Genomic DNA, 15720 nt, shown 5'->3' on the forward strand with positions numbered 1-15720 from the left:
CCCAAAATTGAAAGCTCTAATTATAGCATCAGCCACAAAATACTACTGGTTCTTTTCCATGAAGTGACGGGCTTACTTTACAAAAAAGTCTACCACACAGTCCAGTTTGAATAAGCATCGTTTGTCCATAAATCATTTTCAAGTAAAAAAGGCTTTCTATGAATAAAGGTTCAGTTCTCACTCACCTCACACAAAGGCTTTTCTCAGAGACGCACTAGCACACTTTGCTATGCAAGCTTCTTTATGTATACTTTCCATTTTGTTATACAGAATATTAAAAAGATGTGTACTCGAGGATTGAGATTTAATTAAATTAATATCTACTGCATTATTCAAGTCATTCTTAAGTGAAATTAACTTTTTTTTTTTTTTTTTTTTTTTTTTACTCCAACTCTGTGTAATAAAGAATGCAGCTAGGTGCTACTAGGGTATCAGCACTTTTTTTTTTTTTAAGATTTATTTATTTGAGAGAGAAAGACAGAGATAATGAAAGAGAGCATAAGCGGGGAGGAGAGGGAGGAGCAGATTCCCGCTGATCAGGGAATCTGATGTGGGGCTCCATCCCAGGACCCCACGATCATGACCTGAGCCTTGAGCAGATGCTTAACTGACTGAGCCACCCACGCCCCTGGGCACTAGCACTTTTATTCATCATTGCTTTAATACCTCAGTGCAAGTATCACCACAATGAAAAAGTCAAATAATGTCTTAATAGAGTGATAATTTTGAATTTGTGAACCCCACACTAGGGGTCTTGGGGAACACAGTGGTCCATAGATCACATTTAGAGAACCCCTGTCCTAGAATGTCAGTCTCGCCTAGTGATAAACAACAAGAAAGAACAAAGAGTGTGTTGGATTTAGAATTGGGGGGTCTAAATCAGTCCTCAATCTGCTCCTTACTATTAAAGGGACTTTGGGTGGTTCACTTAAACTGAGAACTCAGTTTCCCCATCTGAAAACTGAAATCAACACAACCTGTTGTTCAAGGGTATTCAAGGGTAGGAACAAAAGATATTCTAAAAATGTATTTCATTCACCCATTCATTCATGAATTTCATTCATTTCTCCCAGAATCTGATGAGAGGACTTAAGAGACAGCTGTGCCAGTATCTGTGGGGTGTAGGGAGGGGCGTTACTGAGGAAGAGAAGGTAAAGGTGAGATAGACAGGGGTGCTGAGGGAGGGAGCCATCATGCCCTCCCCAGACACTGCCCAGGCCCCTCTTCTGGTCTGGCCTCCCAAGGGGGCCTTTGGGGAAGCCGAGTTTGGCCTCCTGAGGCCATGGCCTGGTGCTGCTGGTCTCACTTGCGCACAGAGCCCATTGTTGGTCCAGTATACGCATCCATGTGTGCTGCTCTCCTACCCAAAAAAACATATTTTCTCTGGAAAGCACCACTTGTCATCATCGTGACAAACTTTTACTTTAAGCACACCACCCCTTCCCTAACACACACTGCAATCCTTTATCACTAATAACAAATCCTAGTGGCAGGCCTCACAAAAGATGGAAACAGCCCAATTGAGTCACATACTGGTGCTGGGAACTGCAGTTTTAAGTATCCTTCCCCCTCAGCACTCCATCCTGGGACCTTTCTTCCACAGATCCTCTCTCAACTTGTGGTGTTCTAAATTTGCTATTTGATGTCGTTCTAGATAAAGGCAAATTAAAATGTGAAATTATGAGCATAAATTTTACCATTCATCTTTATACCGTGCAATGCCAGTCTTAAATGCAAATAGAAGAGCAGTTAACTGCTGTGCAGGGTCTCCCCAAATTAAAGAATTTACATTTCATAGCTCATGTGTGCATATGTATTTCATTCTTCACCAGAGCAGTGTAAATGCCACGCAAACACAAACGGGACTCAACTGTTTTTATTTTGCTTCTTGGTATGCACACATCTGATCCACACTCTCTGCCCGAGGCTTACTGATAGGAAGGACAGCCCCAAACAAAAAGAACCATAGGCTGTCCTAACTGTCCTCTTCCTCTCTGCCATTTCCAGCAGAAGCGATCGACTACTACAGAGAGGTAACGTGTGTAAGAAAGGATACCGCGGGGTTCTTTGCTTGGTCATGGGTCTTAAAATGCCCCTGCCCTCTTTCTGCATCCAAAACAATTGTGGGTGTTTCTTTCCAAACAGAAAGGGTGCCTTTTAGGGTGGTCAGCTCCCTGCTTCCTCAATCATAGACATCACATGCTTATCTTCTCATTCTGAGGCCTCCGGATTCCCATGCATCGTGAACACTCTGGAATTCTGTGCTCCTCTGCCCGAAACTCGTTCTCTCCTTCTTGGCCTTTCTTCTTCAGGAATCTCAGCTCAGCTGTCACATCCTGAGGTAGCTCTCCCTGCCCTGCTGACAGGCCAGAACTTCCTCGGCACCTTGGAGCTCTCCTCCAATCACATCATGGTCCATTCTCCATTGAAGGCTGTGATTATCAGACGGCTTAGGGTCCTCCCACTGAACTGCCAGCAGCATATAGGCCAGGACCAGGTCTGGTTTTGCTCACTAATGTGTCACCTATTAGGCACATAGTTCCTAATAAATGTCCGTAAGGTGAATGAGTGGGTTAAAAAAAAAAAAAAAAGAATGAATGTTTTTGCAACTGGAGCACAAGTGTCAGATGAAGAGGTGAGATAAATGAGGGTGGCATGAATTCTAGTTTTTGTTCACAAGAGGCTAAATCCTGTCTCAGCCCAAACTGGTGAGACTACGTGAACATCCTGTGGCACTTGTTTACTTGCTGTCTCTTCTAGATAATGAGTACTGGATGATAGGCTCTCCTTGTGTTTTAAGGGATCCTTTATGTCTCCGGGCCCAGCATGGGGCCTGGCACTTACTCAGCTCTCAGAAAGTTCTGGTCCTATTGAATTGAACTGAGCTGGACTTAGATGAAATGTGTGGCCTTAAGGCTTCCTGTGTCTCTCTCCCTCCGCCGTGCCTCCTTTCTTCCTCCATCCTCTTCTTCCCGCTTGTTAAGGATTTCTGAGTCTTAAGAACCACTTTAGTTGTGATCAAATGTTTCCAACAGAAAATTACTCTCATTTATTTTCAGTTTAACTTGACTCTTCAAAGAAAAATGGCCTGATTGGTCCTATAATCATGTAGTGGTTGGGCACGCCAGAGTCTGCCCCAGAGCCAGGCTGGGCACATTCGCTGGTAATAATCCCATATTGGCATTGATCTCGGGGTAGAATCACAAGGCAGGCATTTCAGAAGTTCATCCATTCAACTCCAGCCAACACAGAAGAGAACTTAAACTCGAGAATCAGACAAAACCTGCCCTTCCGCCCTATAGGGCTGCAGAGCTAACTTTGCCCGAGAGGCAGTACAGTGACACCACTGATCTTGAGCAACGGTGGTGGAATGGGGCCCGTCCTTCTTGTTAGGCCTTGTCTGCAACCTGGCTTGTCCATTATTCCTCACCCACGTCGGAGAAATGTCCGTGGGTGGGGGTGGGGGGGGGTTGTGAAAATGGAGCACTCGTAATGAAATTGAGGATCGATGAAATAATAAAAAATAAAAGCCTACAGGTAAGATTGGTATTGATTGACCATCTCAGAAAACATTGTTAGTAAGAGATCAGGGCTTGCTTCCTATATGTAAAATGGGGGATTTCTCTCCAGAGTGAGACTTGAATGGGAATATAGAATGCTACCAGAAGCAGTCCCCAGCGCAGTCCCCTTGAAGTTATGGGGCTGCTTATGAGGGTGCGGTGGAGTAGAAAGGGCATAGCTCCGGAGTCAGCCATACCTGGGGCCTACACCACCCTCAGCTCTGTGACCTGGAGCAGGTAATAACCTCTCTGATTCTGATTCTCTTTCCCCTCCTCCTCCCTTTCCTCCCCCTCTCCTCCCCCCTCCTCCTTTTTAATTTTACAAACTGGAATAAAACACCTGCCTCCAGATTTTCTATGAAGGTTGACTAATATTCACCTGGGTGGAGATACAGAGCTTGGTGCCTGGCACAGAGCACATATAAGATCATGTTACCCCTTCTCCCCACAGTGTCAGGAGACTGTTCCTCTTTGGAACAGCTGGCCACAGCCTGGACGAGAGGCAAGAAGACACCTGGTTGCCCACAGAGTGAGGTCCCCCTTAATGCACACTAGGCCCCTCACCCAAGCCCCAGCAGTGCGGCCGGGATGATGTCAGACCCAGGCTGGGCATCTCAGGGTAGATGCCCTCCTCCAACACCATCTCCTGGGCCATTTTATAGGTGACACAACTGAGACCCAGAGTCAATATAATTTGACTACAGCAGTGAGTTTGTGGCAAACCTAGAATGTGAGTCCTGGCCTCTGGGCTCCGAGTCTGTGTTTTATCCCCCAGCAGCCTAGAGCTAAACTCTCTGCTGCCCTGGTGCTCACACAGTCCTCTGCACCATGAATTATCTTTCTGGACATCTACACATGGTCTCCCCGACAAGATAGGGAGAGAATGTGTCTCAACTTTTCAGTACTTCCCGAGGCACTCACTCCAGGGCTTACTTGCAGTCAGGGTTCAAGAAATAAATATCCATCAATGGAGAAAAAGAAGATGTTTTCACGGTCTTATAATTTTAATGCAGAAAAATAGTTATACTACACATTAACCCAGCTGAGGGGGAGAAATGCATTAATTTCACATCATGTTCAGCTCTTTACGAAGTTAGCTTTTTCAGGCTCCACAGGGATTCTGGAACTCACATAGATTCACCCCCACTGTTATGAGAGAAAATTGCAACTGAGTGGTGCCCCTCTCCTCACAGGGAAGTGGGGGGAGAGAGAACGGAGGGCTGGGGTGGGAAGCTGGCCGCAGCAATGTGGCATATTTAAGCCAGGACAGGACAGAGCAGTGCTGCTTACGTTGAGTGAGCAAACAAATTACCTTCCCAGGCACCCTGGTTAAAAAATAAATAAATAAATAAATAAATAAATAAATAAATAAATAAACAAACAAACAAACACAATGCAGATTCTGATTCAGGAAGGCCTGGTGGGACCTGGGAGTCTGTATTTTTAGCAAGTTCCTCGCAATGCTCATGCTTCTGGTTCCAGGGACAAAACACTGTGAAAGCTTTGGCCTTTTTCTCTTTGCTCTGCACTCATTTATCTCTAGGCCGTGGGCAAAATCTTTATTTTCGCACTGGGCAGAGGGCAAGTGGGGAGAGCTGCTAGGAAAAGCAGCAAACTGGGAATCAGCCAGCACCCCCTACACCATGACTCCCCTTTTTTCTGCCAGATACACTTGATGGTTGACATTTCTATGTGTGAACCACTTTAATTTTACCATCCATGAAATGAGCATGTTGCTCTGGGTCTCCAGAGGCCTCTTCTTCTAGTTTGACAATTTTTTTGTGTGTGGAGGAAATGGCCCGGACGTTTTGGGGTTTGCAAATTGGGTCCAGAAGAAACTCTGTCTTCGGCCTGGAAATTCTCAGGGTCCGCATCCGCTGTCTTCCATCCTTCCACAGGGGAAATTTGTGCATTCAAGATCCACGGCCAGGAGCTGCCCTTTGAGGCTGTGGTGCTCAACAAGACGTCAGGAGAGGGCCGGCTGCGAGCCAAGAGCCCCATCGACTGTGAGCTGCAGAAGGAGTACACGTTCATCATCCAGGCCTATGACTGTGGCGCAGGGCCCCGGGAGACGGCCTGGAAGAAGTCACACAAGTGAGTGGACTGACAGGGCTCCCTGCTACCCCCCCCCCCCGTGGGGATCACACACTGCTCTTCAGGCCTGCATACCCAGGGGTCACACCGGGGTGCTCAACCACTGGCTGGTTCTCCAAGGCTCCACCTGCAATCCTCTGCCCCTCAGCTTCAGCTTCGCAGGAAGGCATTCCTCTGCCACCAGCAGGCTCGTGTTCAGGTGTCATCCAGGTGTCACCTCTGAGAAGCCTCCCCTGAGCCACCCCTTCCCCGCATACCTGATTGGGGCCCTTCTCTGGGTTTCTGCTGTGCCACACGCTTGTCCCTGTCATGGTACTTTTTAGTTTGAGTTCTAACTGTCTCCCTATGGAGTTGGGCTCTGAGCCTAACATGGTGTCAGAGTGGTTAGGTTCTCACTGAACAGAAGAGGAATGAATAAGGGAAAGGGGAGGTGATCTCGAGGGAATCATTGCCCAGAGCTGGGTAGCAGGGAAGGCCGGAGAAAGGGCGGATTCATCTCAGGACCAGGGAAGGGACAGGTGGAGGCATCTCCAGTGGGCAGGCAGACAGAAAGCTCAGATGACAACTGTCCTGACTGGCTGTGGTTTCTCTGCTCCCTGGGCCCTGGGGTGGGAGTCAGTGCCTATGGGAGGTGTGGGAGGACAGCGTCATCCTCCCTTCACCGCCATCTCTTCCTTCCTGTGTGCGGTCCCAGGGCCGTGGTCCACATCCAGGTGAAGGACGTCAATGAGTTTGCTCCCACCTTCAAAGAGCCAGCCTACAAGGCGGTCGTGACAGAGGGGAAGATCTACGACAGCATCCTGCAGGTGGAGGCCGTCGACGAGGACTGCTCCCCCCAGTACAGCCAGATTTGCAACTATGAAATCGTCACAACTGACGTGCCTTTTGCCATTGACAGAAATGGTGAGTGTGTGTCTTTTGCCATTGACAGAAATGGTGAGTGTCCCGAGAGGACCCTGGTGGGAGGCAGGGAAACAACTCCACCACCCCCTCTCAGAAGGCCAGGTGGGGCTCCAAATGTCCATGGCAGGTGACAATTTCCTTGCCATCCATGACGTAGGCTCCGTAACCCAGAACTCAGTCCCACACTAGAGGGGATGGCCTCACATTATCAGCAGCACATAGCCAGGTCTACAATACCCCCCAAAACACCTTGGAAACCTACTCAATGAATACAATCCATAGAACTCATAATGCCACACATCCGGTACTGAAGACAGGATGGTTTTCTGGTAGAATTTTCCAATTGCCATACCATCAACTCGGCCATATCTGGGTCCCTTTCCTATATCACAAGTTGTGACACTAATCCCCACCCCAGTCATCTGCTTCCTGCTCTCAAACCAAACAAACAAACAAACAAAGCTAAGAGAGGAGGTGGAGATTTTTGGAACACCTTCTAAGCTTAGATTCATTTAGGAATCTCTAATGGGCTTGCCAGAGTCTTTGGGAATTTCTGCCACCCCATGGAGGATTGTGGCAGTATGCCAATAAAACTTTATTTATGGGCACTAATATTTGAATTTCCTGTGAGTTTCATGTGGTCCAGAATATTACCTGTCTTTTGATTTTTTTTCCAGTCACTTAAGATGCACAAATCATTTTTTAGCTCACAGGAGTGCAGAAACAGGTAGTCAACTAGATTTGGCTTGTGGGCTATACTTTGCTGACCACCACACCCCAATCCCAAATGAACTTACTGAACTGAAAACAGTCCTATAAAGCCACATGTCTAATTCCCCATCATCATTAATAAAAAGCTTGTTGTAGTGTAAGCACCACAGTCAGAGGCCCAATCGACTCAGCCCACTTTAAATGCAATTTTGAATAACTCCATATTAATCAAACGATCAAAAAAAAAATCAAACGATCATTATTTGCCAAGTATATTATTTAATTGCATGAGTATGTGGGATATATCATCCCCACTTTGTTTCAAATAGGATCATATAGTAGTGCACAAAGATGCAAATGTTGCAAAACCTGAAGTTCATCTACTCCGTAAATATTCATTGAGTGCCAAGCATGATGCTGGGAACTGGGAATGGAGACAGAGTGGAACTCAAAACAGACATGGGCCTGCCCACATGGAGCTTACCATCCAGTGGAAAGAAAGTCAAAATAAAAAATAGAGACCCAGGTGGCATCCAGGGCGAGGGTGGTGCATAAAGCATACCATGAGCCAGGGTTAGGCAGTGGATTCACTCAGAGCCTCCTAATAGCCAAGGCCTGGAGAGAAGTACCATCAGTCACCTGCTTGTGTATCGTCATGGCTCCCAGTGCTCCTTGATGTTGAGACCAGGGAGAAACTTATTGTGTGACCCAGGCTTCTGTATCCTGGGAACTGCAGCAGGTTCCGTAAGGGATGGGAGCCAAGGAGACACCCTCGTCCCTGACCTCCAGTGGTTTATGATCTGCCTTGGAGGATGAAATCAACGTTCATGAAACAGACAAAATAGTAGTAAGGCAGTTTCCTTGTAGAATGATAAAACCTGTGGAAATGGCAGCTACAAACCTGGACACTGCTAAATGCTCACCGTGTGGAACACAGATCAGTGCATCAGTGCACAAGAAGGCAAAGGAGAAATTAGTGGACTTTAAAGATTGGTTCAGGGCTATGAAGTAGGTAATTTCAAGTAGTAGAGCCTGTCAGAACTGCTTCCTGATAGCTTTTCCTACAGGCCCTATTTAGTGGCTGGCTTGTCCCCAACACACAGACACAAGTCTCACACACATTAAATACACACACAGGTGCATGCACGTGCACACACGGGCATTCGTGCATGCACACACACCACTCCATAAAATACAAAACAACTGCTTTGTCTTTTTCTGTTCCCCTATAATCAACTGTGTGGTCCCTGTCCACCAAAGCTTTGGAATTTGGGGAGTGACGAGTCCTTGGTGAAGAGCAAGACTCGACAAGCGGAGGTATCGGTGATGAGTGGTCAAGCTCCACTTGACCTCCTGCCTTCGTTCTGGAGAGTCACAGCCCAATGAGAGATGAGATGCATATCCTTTCATCTGAGGGTAAACTGCCCCAGTCATGAAGATAATTACTCACCTTGATGAGCCATTTCACTAACATATGCCAATTTATTTCCCTAGCTGTCTCATTAAAAGTGAGTAATGGTCCTTTGCCAAGCCTCTGCCTCCAACATTGGTTTACAACATTAGATGAAGAGGAGAGTGGGCACTCCCAGGGAGTGTGGGCCCCCGACAGTGAGGTTTACAAAAGCAGTCCTCCAAGTAATGAAGGCAGGACCCAGGGGCAGACACAGAAGCGGCTGCTCCCATTCTAATGAGCTTCCCAGTTGGCCCTTATCCATCACTTCTCCCAGCGACCTTCCAGGCTCCTTGAAGAAGTTCTTTGCATGCACATCAGAGAAAGTACTGCTAAGTTTGGGGTTCCCTCACTGAAGCCCCGTCACTGCAGGTAGATGGCTCCTGGCCCCTCCAACCTGCCAGGCTCTTTGTCTGTGGGGGGAAAGAAGGGAAGCAGGACAGCAGAGGGGATAGAAGACATTAAGTGCATTCAGCTTGACCCGTCAGAGCCCCAGACTCAACCTCTTCCTACCAGAGGTCATAGGCTTCCCTCTGTTTGAATTCCTTCCCTGTGAAATCGGGGTAGCCACCTCCCCTGTCTTCTTGTGGGGTTGTGAGACCTCAGGAAAGCCACCCCAGGGAGGATGTTCACAGGGTACCTGGCAGCTAGGGAATGCTCCATTCATGGTGCCGCGATCATCAGATATTTACCTGGGTGATTGGGACACGAAGGTTATTCCAGGCTGAAATTATGAGCAAGAAACTGAGTTGGTGACATCCACTCCCTCTCAGAAAGTTCTGGATTCGCTTCAGATGGCTCCCCGCTCCCCATCTCCTGGGACTTGGCTGGTCTCTATGAGATCAGTAGGGCCTAGGTTCTCATTCCCATTGAATGGATGGAAAAACTGAATCCTAAAGTATAAAGAGCTTGCCTAACAGCACCTGTCACGCTGGGAGCAGAATTGGGAGTGGAGCCCAGATCCCCTGAGCATCAGCCCTTACACCTTCCCACCAGTGATGTTATCACAGAATCCTCAGTGATGTCTGACAAGAATGCGTGGCTAGGTTTTTTTTAGTTCAGAATTACAAAGTTGCATCTGAATCCTGCATCCTTTACTTTGTGTGTGTGTGTGTGTGTGTGTGTGTGTGTGTGTGTGAGAGAGAGAGAGAGAGAGAGAGAGAGAGAGAGAGAGATCTTTGACAAGTTATGTAACCTTGCCTCAGATCCTTGCAGGTAAAAATGGGAATTAAATACCTATGCTAAGTACTGTGCCTGTGTGAGGGGGTGGATGTGCTACCAGCCAGGCGCTCACCAGAGTATCAGCACAAACCAAGCTCTCAGCCACATTCAGGGATGACCAGAGGGAGCAGCCGGGGTCTCCATGACACCCAGTCATCCCTCGGCAGACATTGCTTCTTTTCCAGCAATTGCGTGGTCCCCAGGCAGCCTGTCTTTGGCAGCAGGCTGCCCTGGTGAGTAATGGGACTCTGCTGCCTCTGGGCAAAGTGTGCCCTGGAGTCTGCTTATTTTAAAGTAAATGAAAACATTTCTTTTTCATCTGAATAGAGAAGTAGCACATGCCCGTTGTAATTTAGAAACCATAGAAAAGTGTGAAGAAGGAAATAAATCACCTGTAATCCCAGCAAAGATAGCCATTATTAACGTTCCACCAATACTTTTTCAATGAAATTTTTTAACAAAAGTAAGACCACGCTTTCCTTGTTTCTCTTTATCTTCCCCCTTTCACTTAACATTCAGTTGTACGGATTTTTTCCACCCTTAAAAATGCTTCATAATTACCACTTTTAGTGCTAAAAACATTCCATCTGATGCATAGACGCCTTTACTTAGGTCTTCCCTCAATATCAGGCAGCCGGCTTTTAAATTATTTTTCACTGAAAGAAATAATGCTTAGGCGAACATTGCACCTGTATCTACAATTTTTATCATTTGCCCGGGAATCAGTTTTTCAGATGTGGAATTGCATGCCCAAAAGGCATGAGCAGTTGCAAAGTGACTAGTGTTTGTATGACTTTCCAAAAGTGTTATTCCCATTTAAATTCCATTGGAAGGAGGGTGCAGGTCAGCATGCTTGTCTCATTGTACCTCCACCCTGCCTCAGTTTTTAAAATACCTTCCCTCATATGCAAGGGAGGTACTGATTGTTCTTTGAGAGTTAGCTTCCACATTTCTCTGGAGCAGAGAAATAGGCCCAGGAACTCCTACTCACCTGGGCTAACTGTGGACTCAGGTCTCCTCCGAAGGCACTATTAGGAGAAATCATTCAAATGTGGGAAAGTAATGCAGTTGTAACAGGAGCAAAAATGGGTGGCTTTTTGAGCTTCCAAAAATGCTTAGATGTGTGTCTTATCTGAACAGGACTCTCCCCAGCACCGTAATTGGTCACAACATTATACACTTATATTTGACCGAAGGCTTCAAATTCCAGGCAGTGAAACCCACTCTCACATGCATGAAGTCCGCGGTGGCGGAGGAAGTACTTTAGCTTCTCAGACAGCTTCATCAGGACTTGCTAGGACGTGGCGGCGGCACACCAGGCCAAGGACTGCCGCCTGCGTGTTTATTTTTCTACCGCGGTCAATAGTGTTGGGTCTGCTTAATGTCACACGGCTTGTAAGCCCTGAGCCTGCCTCTTTCGAAAGGCATATCTTTTGAGAGCCATTTAACTTTAAAGAAAGGGAAAGTCAAAACTTTTTGTTCAAAATTCAATTTGATGTTGCTGAAACATACTTCCCGTGGTTATATCGCGGTGCTTCCACCTGCAAGAATTCCTCCCCTGTGAGGGCTCTAACCACAAACTAGGTTGCTAACAGAACCCACAGGGAACCTTACCAAGCCAGCACTGAGATGCTCTAGCCCTGGGGGGTCCTGAGCTGAGATGTAGCTAACATTGTGGGGGGGGGGGGGGCGGGGAGTGAAAGGGATTCTGAACACCAGGCCCAAGGCCAAAAACACATCAAACCCATTTTCAGAAATTTTTGATTGGCTTTGTTAAACTACATTTTACTTCAATTCAGTGGCTGTGGCTACATTTTTTAGAAAACAGTACGGAGCAGACAGCGGGATAAATGGTCCTAATTCTGGGTCCCACGTCTTGGGCAGCTTTGTAGGAACTCTGCTTCCCACCTTGCAGCCACGGCTCCCACAAGAGGAGCCCTGCCCATGCCTGGCACTGAGGACCGTTTCACTAGCGGTGCATGATCAGTGGTCAACTCTCCTGAGCTTTAAGACATTTTGTGGCTTTGGTAACTCCCCAGGCTTTCTTGCCTTCATCCCTGTTGCCTCAGTTCATGGGAGCCATAGATATCCAATGAAATGGAAGAAAGCTCATTAGGGTGTTTTTCCCTTAGTTTTGATGAAATGTAAAAATATACCTGAGTCAGCCATTCCGTGTTTGCTTATTAGTGTGTTGGTTTGTTTTTAAATTTCCATTTTCTTAATTTCACTTCTGCTGAAGGATAATGATAACATTGGAGTTGTAATTTGCTGTCAGCTCCACTATCAGAAAAAAGGCAAGAATGAAATTATCCCCCGCAAAGGAAGACTTCACTCCCTTGGAATAAAAAACCGGGAAGTATTAAAGGCACGCTGGGCCTTTCTTCGTTCCTTAGAACCAAAACTGTGCTTCAGCAAAAATGGTCTATCAGAATTTTGCTCATTAATTATCAAATACACATTTCTGAATTATAGTATCAACCCACGGGAACAAAAACTCACAAATGGCCCAGAAAAATGGTTCAGTCGCTCTTGGAGAAGAAAAATGTCTTTGCCACCAGGGCAAGGAATCCGTTATTCTGTATAGCTTTCAGAAGGGAGGTCACACGTTTTCTTATTGATTTTACTTCCTATTTGGTAGCAAAATAATGTGAGAAGAGGCAGTGAACATTCCTGGCAACAAGCCCAGATGTTGAAAAATATGTGTCAGGACATTTCTGAATCCCATCTTTTTCCCAGAGATTTCATGGCAGATGAGCATTGGTGCCCTACATCATCGGGGACACGACCACATGGGCACACTTGAGGAGGGAGTTTTCTGACAACCCATTACTAACAAACACACCAGTTGGGTTCTGGATGTGTGCTTGGAATTCCCCAGTAGTCCTGTCTCACAGTCGGGTGCCTCCAGCCAGTGGTTCCTGGGACTCTGCCGCCAAGGCACAAGCAGACCACGTGTGAAAGCCATGCCCCCTGTTTGCCCTTATTTGTACAAGATGGTAAGGAAAGGGGTCATTCCATTCTAGCGAAGGTTAGAGGAGTGGAGGAGGGATTTTTAAAGAACTGCACCAAATTCTACCTCTGAAACTAGCAATACAGTATAAGTTAACAAAAATTAATTTAAAGGAAAAAATAAAAGAACTGCAGTGTGGTTGACTGGATCTGAAACAATTTTGAATCTCCCTGTGTCCTCAGGCAACATTAGAAATACTGAGAAGCTGAGCTATGACAAGCAACGCCAGTACGAGATCCTGGTGACCGCCTACGACTGTGGACAGAAGCCGGCCGCTCAGGACACGCTGGTGCAGGTGGATGTGAAGCCAGTTTGCAAGCCTGGCTGGCAAGGTGGGCCATCTCTTGTTGATCCTGTTGAATGAAGGCAGCTTAGCCTGGTGTATAGAAGGTGCTAGATCTGTTCCTAAAAATCATCACAACAAGTAGCTAGAGGAATTTTTTTAAGCGTGGTCACTCTGCTGCAAAAAAAATAGAGTAGCTTGTTGATTCTTACAACTCCTAGGTGACATATTACCACCATTTTACAGCTTGAGAACGTCTGAGGCAACTCATCTAATGTCACGTGCCCCGTTTTGTCCAGTGCACCCTTTCTAAAATCTCATGACACTTTGGGATCAATAGTAATTATCGCACAGTGCTCAGGAGAAAGTGCCAGCAAGCCTATTCACTTTATCTAAGGGAACGAGTCTAGCTGTTATGCCTCAAGTTTGAATCATCATTCAGTACCTGGGGAAGGGTGGTCTGTTCTTTAGACTGGCACAGAAGGTGTACAAGCAGAGGTTAGAGTCCCAGAATCCATCCTTTGGATCAAGGCGTTTCTCAAATGTTGGTTCTTGGAATGGAAAGACAATGGCCTGAGATGGAGGTGGACTTTTGTTGTGGTTTGATGTTTTGGTGTGCAAAGACAGAGCAAAGGTGCAGGTTACACTGAGGTGACAGAGGTGTAGCGCTGACTTAAGGGAAATAAGGAGCTCAGGGCCAGCGGCACAGACGGATCTCGCCAAGAATTGGATGGTTTCTGGAATAGCAATAGCTCTAGTGGTGGCACCAATGTTCCAGTGACTGGGCAGGGATGCTGGAGGTATCTCTGTGCCACCGTTTTGGTGGCTCAACCACTGCTGTTTCTGCTTCCTGTGTTGCTGCTTGCAGATTGCTGCCCACTCAAAACTTTAGGGTGTCTCATGGAGTCTCCACTTTGTAGCTTTATCAACTGTCTTTTCTTCATGTGTCTTGAAGCTTCAAGTCCCTGTTACAGTCTACCTGGTTCTCTCTCTCTTTCTCTCTCTACTTCATTCTTAAATTTCCCTAGAGAGAGTGTCATTAGCCATGTTAAGCATCTGTATTTCTGTTGGATAGACCAATGCCCGGAAACCACATAGGTCACAGTTAGACTTGGAATGTCTGCCTGTTGGTCGAGCATTCATTCTCGTGGTGCACAGCAAGGACACCTGAGGAGCCACCTGGGGTCATTCCTCTTAGAGGGCAGTGCTCCAAGGGTTCCTCCCCCACACTACTTTATCACCCTTAATCTTTCAACTAGAAAAATGGGAGGTGGTAATTAAACCCACCTCTGGAGAAAGCCAGAGTCATTTGCCTTTGAACAAAGTAGACACGATGAAATGCCCAGTGGAGGAGTCACAGGTAAGACAGATGAGACATAAAGAACAAAGTAGAGCCATCTTTGTGTCGCCTGTTCAGGATCAAGCAAGAGACAGACAAAAAGGAACAACCCAGAGTGGAAAATTACATGTCACCAACCTCAGGGAGCCTGGGCTCTGGTTGTTATAATTCACTAAACCTCAAGGAACCTGAGGGCAGGATTCTGTCTCTTGTTCACTGCTGAATTTCTCAGACTTAGTGCAGATCTGACTCCAGTGATAGGTGCTCAAGAGACAGCCATTGAATGAATGAATGAATGAATGAATGAATGAATGAATGAAAAGCTATTTGAGTAAAGAACTCAGCTTGTTTTGTTTTAACTTATAAGGACTAAGCCAGTAAAAGTCTAGCTTTTGAAAAAGCAAGCCTGGAAAGAATATAAAAGCCTTCTAAGCAGAGAACATGCTCATAATGGGATTTTCAGTGGGGAAAGTAAAACACAAAGCTGTATCTGGAGAACGATCTCAATGTTTTGTGTCTTTGATAAATGAGACACCTACAAATTTGGGATTACATTTTTGTACCTATATTTAAATGCAATTTCCTAACCGAGTTTGTACTTGCTTCAGTGTTAAATGTATGCACAGAAACTCATGTTAATAATGTTGAGTTCTGTGTGTGTGCAGAATGTGTGGAGCACCTAACCGTCTGGTGCACAGTCCTATTTGTAGCCAGACAGTGAGCTCCTGGAGGCAGAGGTCCTGCCCATTTGCTGTGTCTCCAGTGCCCAGCACAGGGCCAGGCACCTGGATGCAGGTGCTGGATGGATGAATGAATGGTGAAAAACATACCTCTCTGTGGAAGGAAGAAAAGGGGAAGCAGCAACTCCCTGTATCCATTCGCTGTGTCAGACAAAACCATTTAAGCATGTGTAAATCAGAATCAACTAGTGTATGGTGGCTTCCCTGCTGAGTTAGCCAGCCTTTGGTGGCAGAAGGTGACACTGGATTCTGCATCGTGCCCCTCCTCCCTCCAGCTTAGCCCCCCTAGAAGCTGCTAGGTCTCTCTCCCTAGCTGTCATCCCAACAGGCTCTCAGATCATAGGCAGGTCTTCCAGGTTCTCTGATGCGTGTGGCAGGGCTCTAACTGCTTCCCAGCAATTCCTGTGCC

The 15720-nt window shown here is 46.5% G+C and overlaps 1 protein-coding gene across 1 annotated transcript in view; it reads left to right on the forward strand.

Moving 5' to 3' along the window:
* Nucleotides 1–15720, forward strand: part of CLSTN2 (calsyntenin 2) — a 601316-nt gene that overhangs the window by 456126 nt on the left and 129470 nt on the right. Inside the window, exons 3-5 of the mRNA XM_072726986.1 lie at nt 5459–5654; nt 6349–6557; nt 13132–13281. Of these exons, the coding sequence (XP_072583087.1) occupies nt 5459–5654; nt 6349–6557; nt 13132–13281 (555 nt within the window). The remainder of the gene's footprint in view (nt 1–5458; nt 5655–6348; nt 6558–13131; nt 13282–15720) is intronic.

The sequence above is a fragment of the Vulpes vulpes genome, chromosome 11 (genome assembly GCF_048418805.1).
Source record: "Vulpes vulpes isolate BD-2025 chromosome 11, VulVul3, whole genome shotgun sequence".
In the NCBI taxonomy this organism is placed as follows: Eukaryota; Metazoa; Chordata; class Mammalia; order Carnivora; family Canidae; genus Vulpes; species Vulpes vulpes.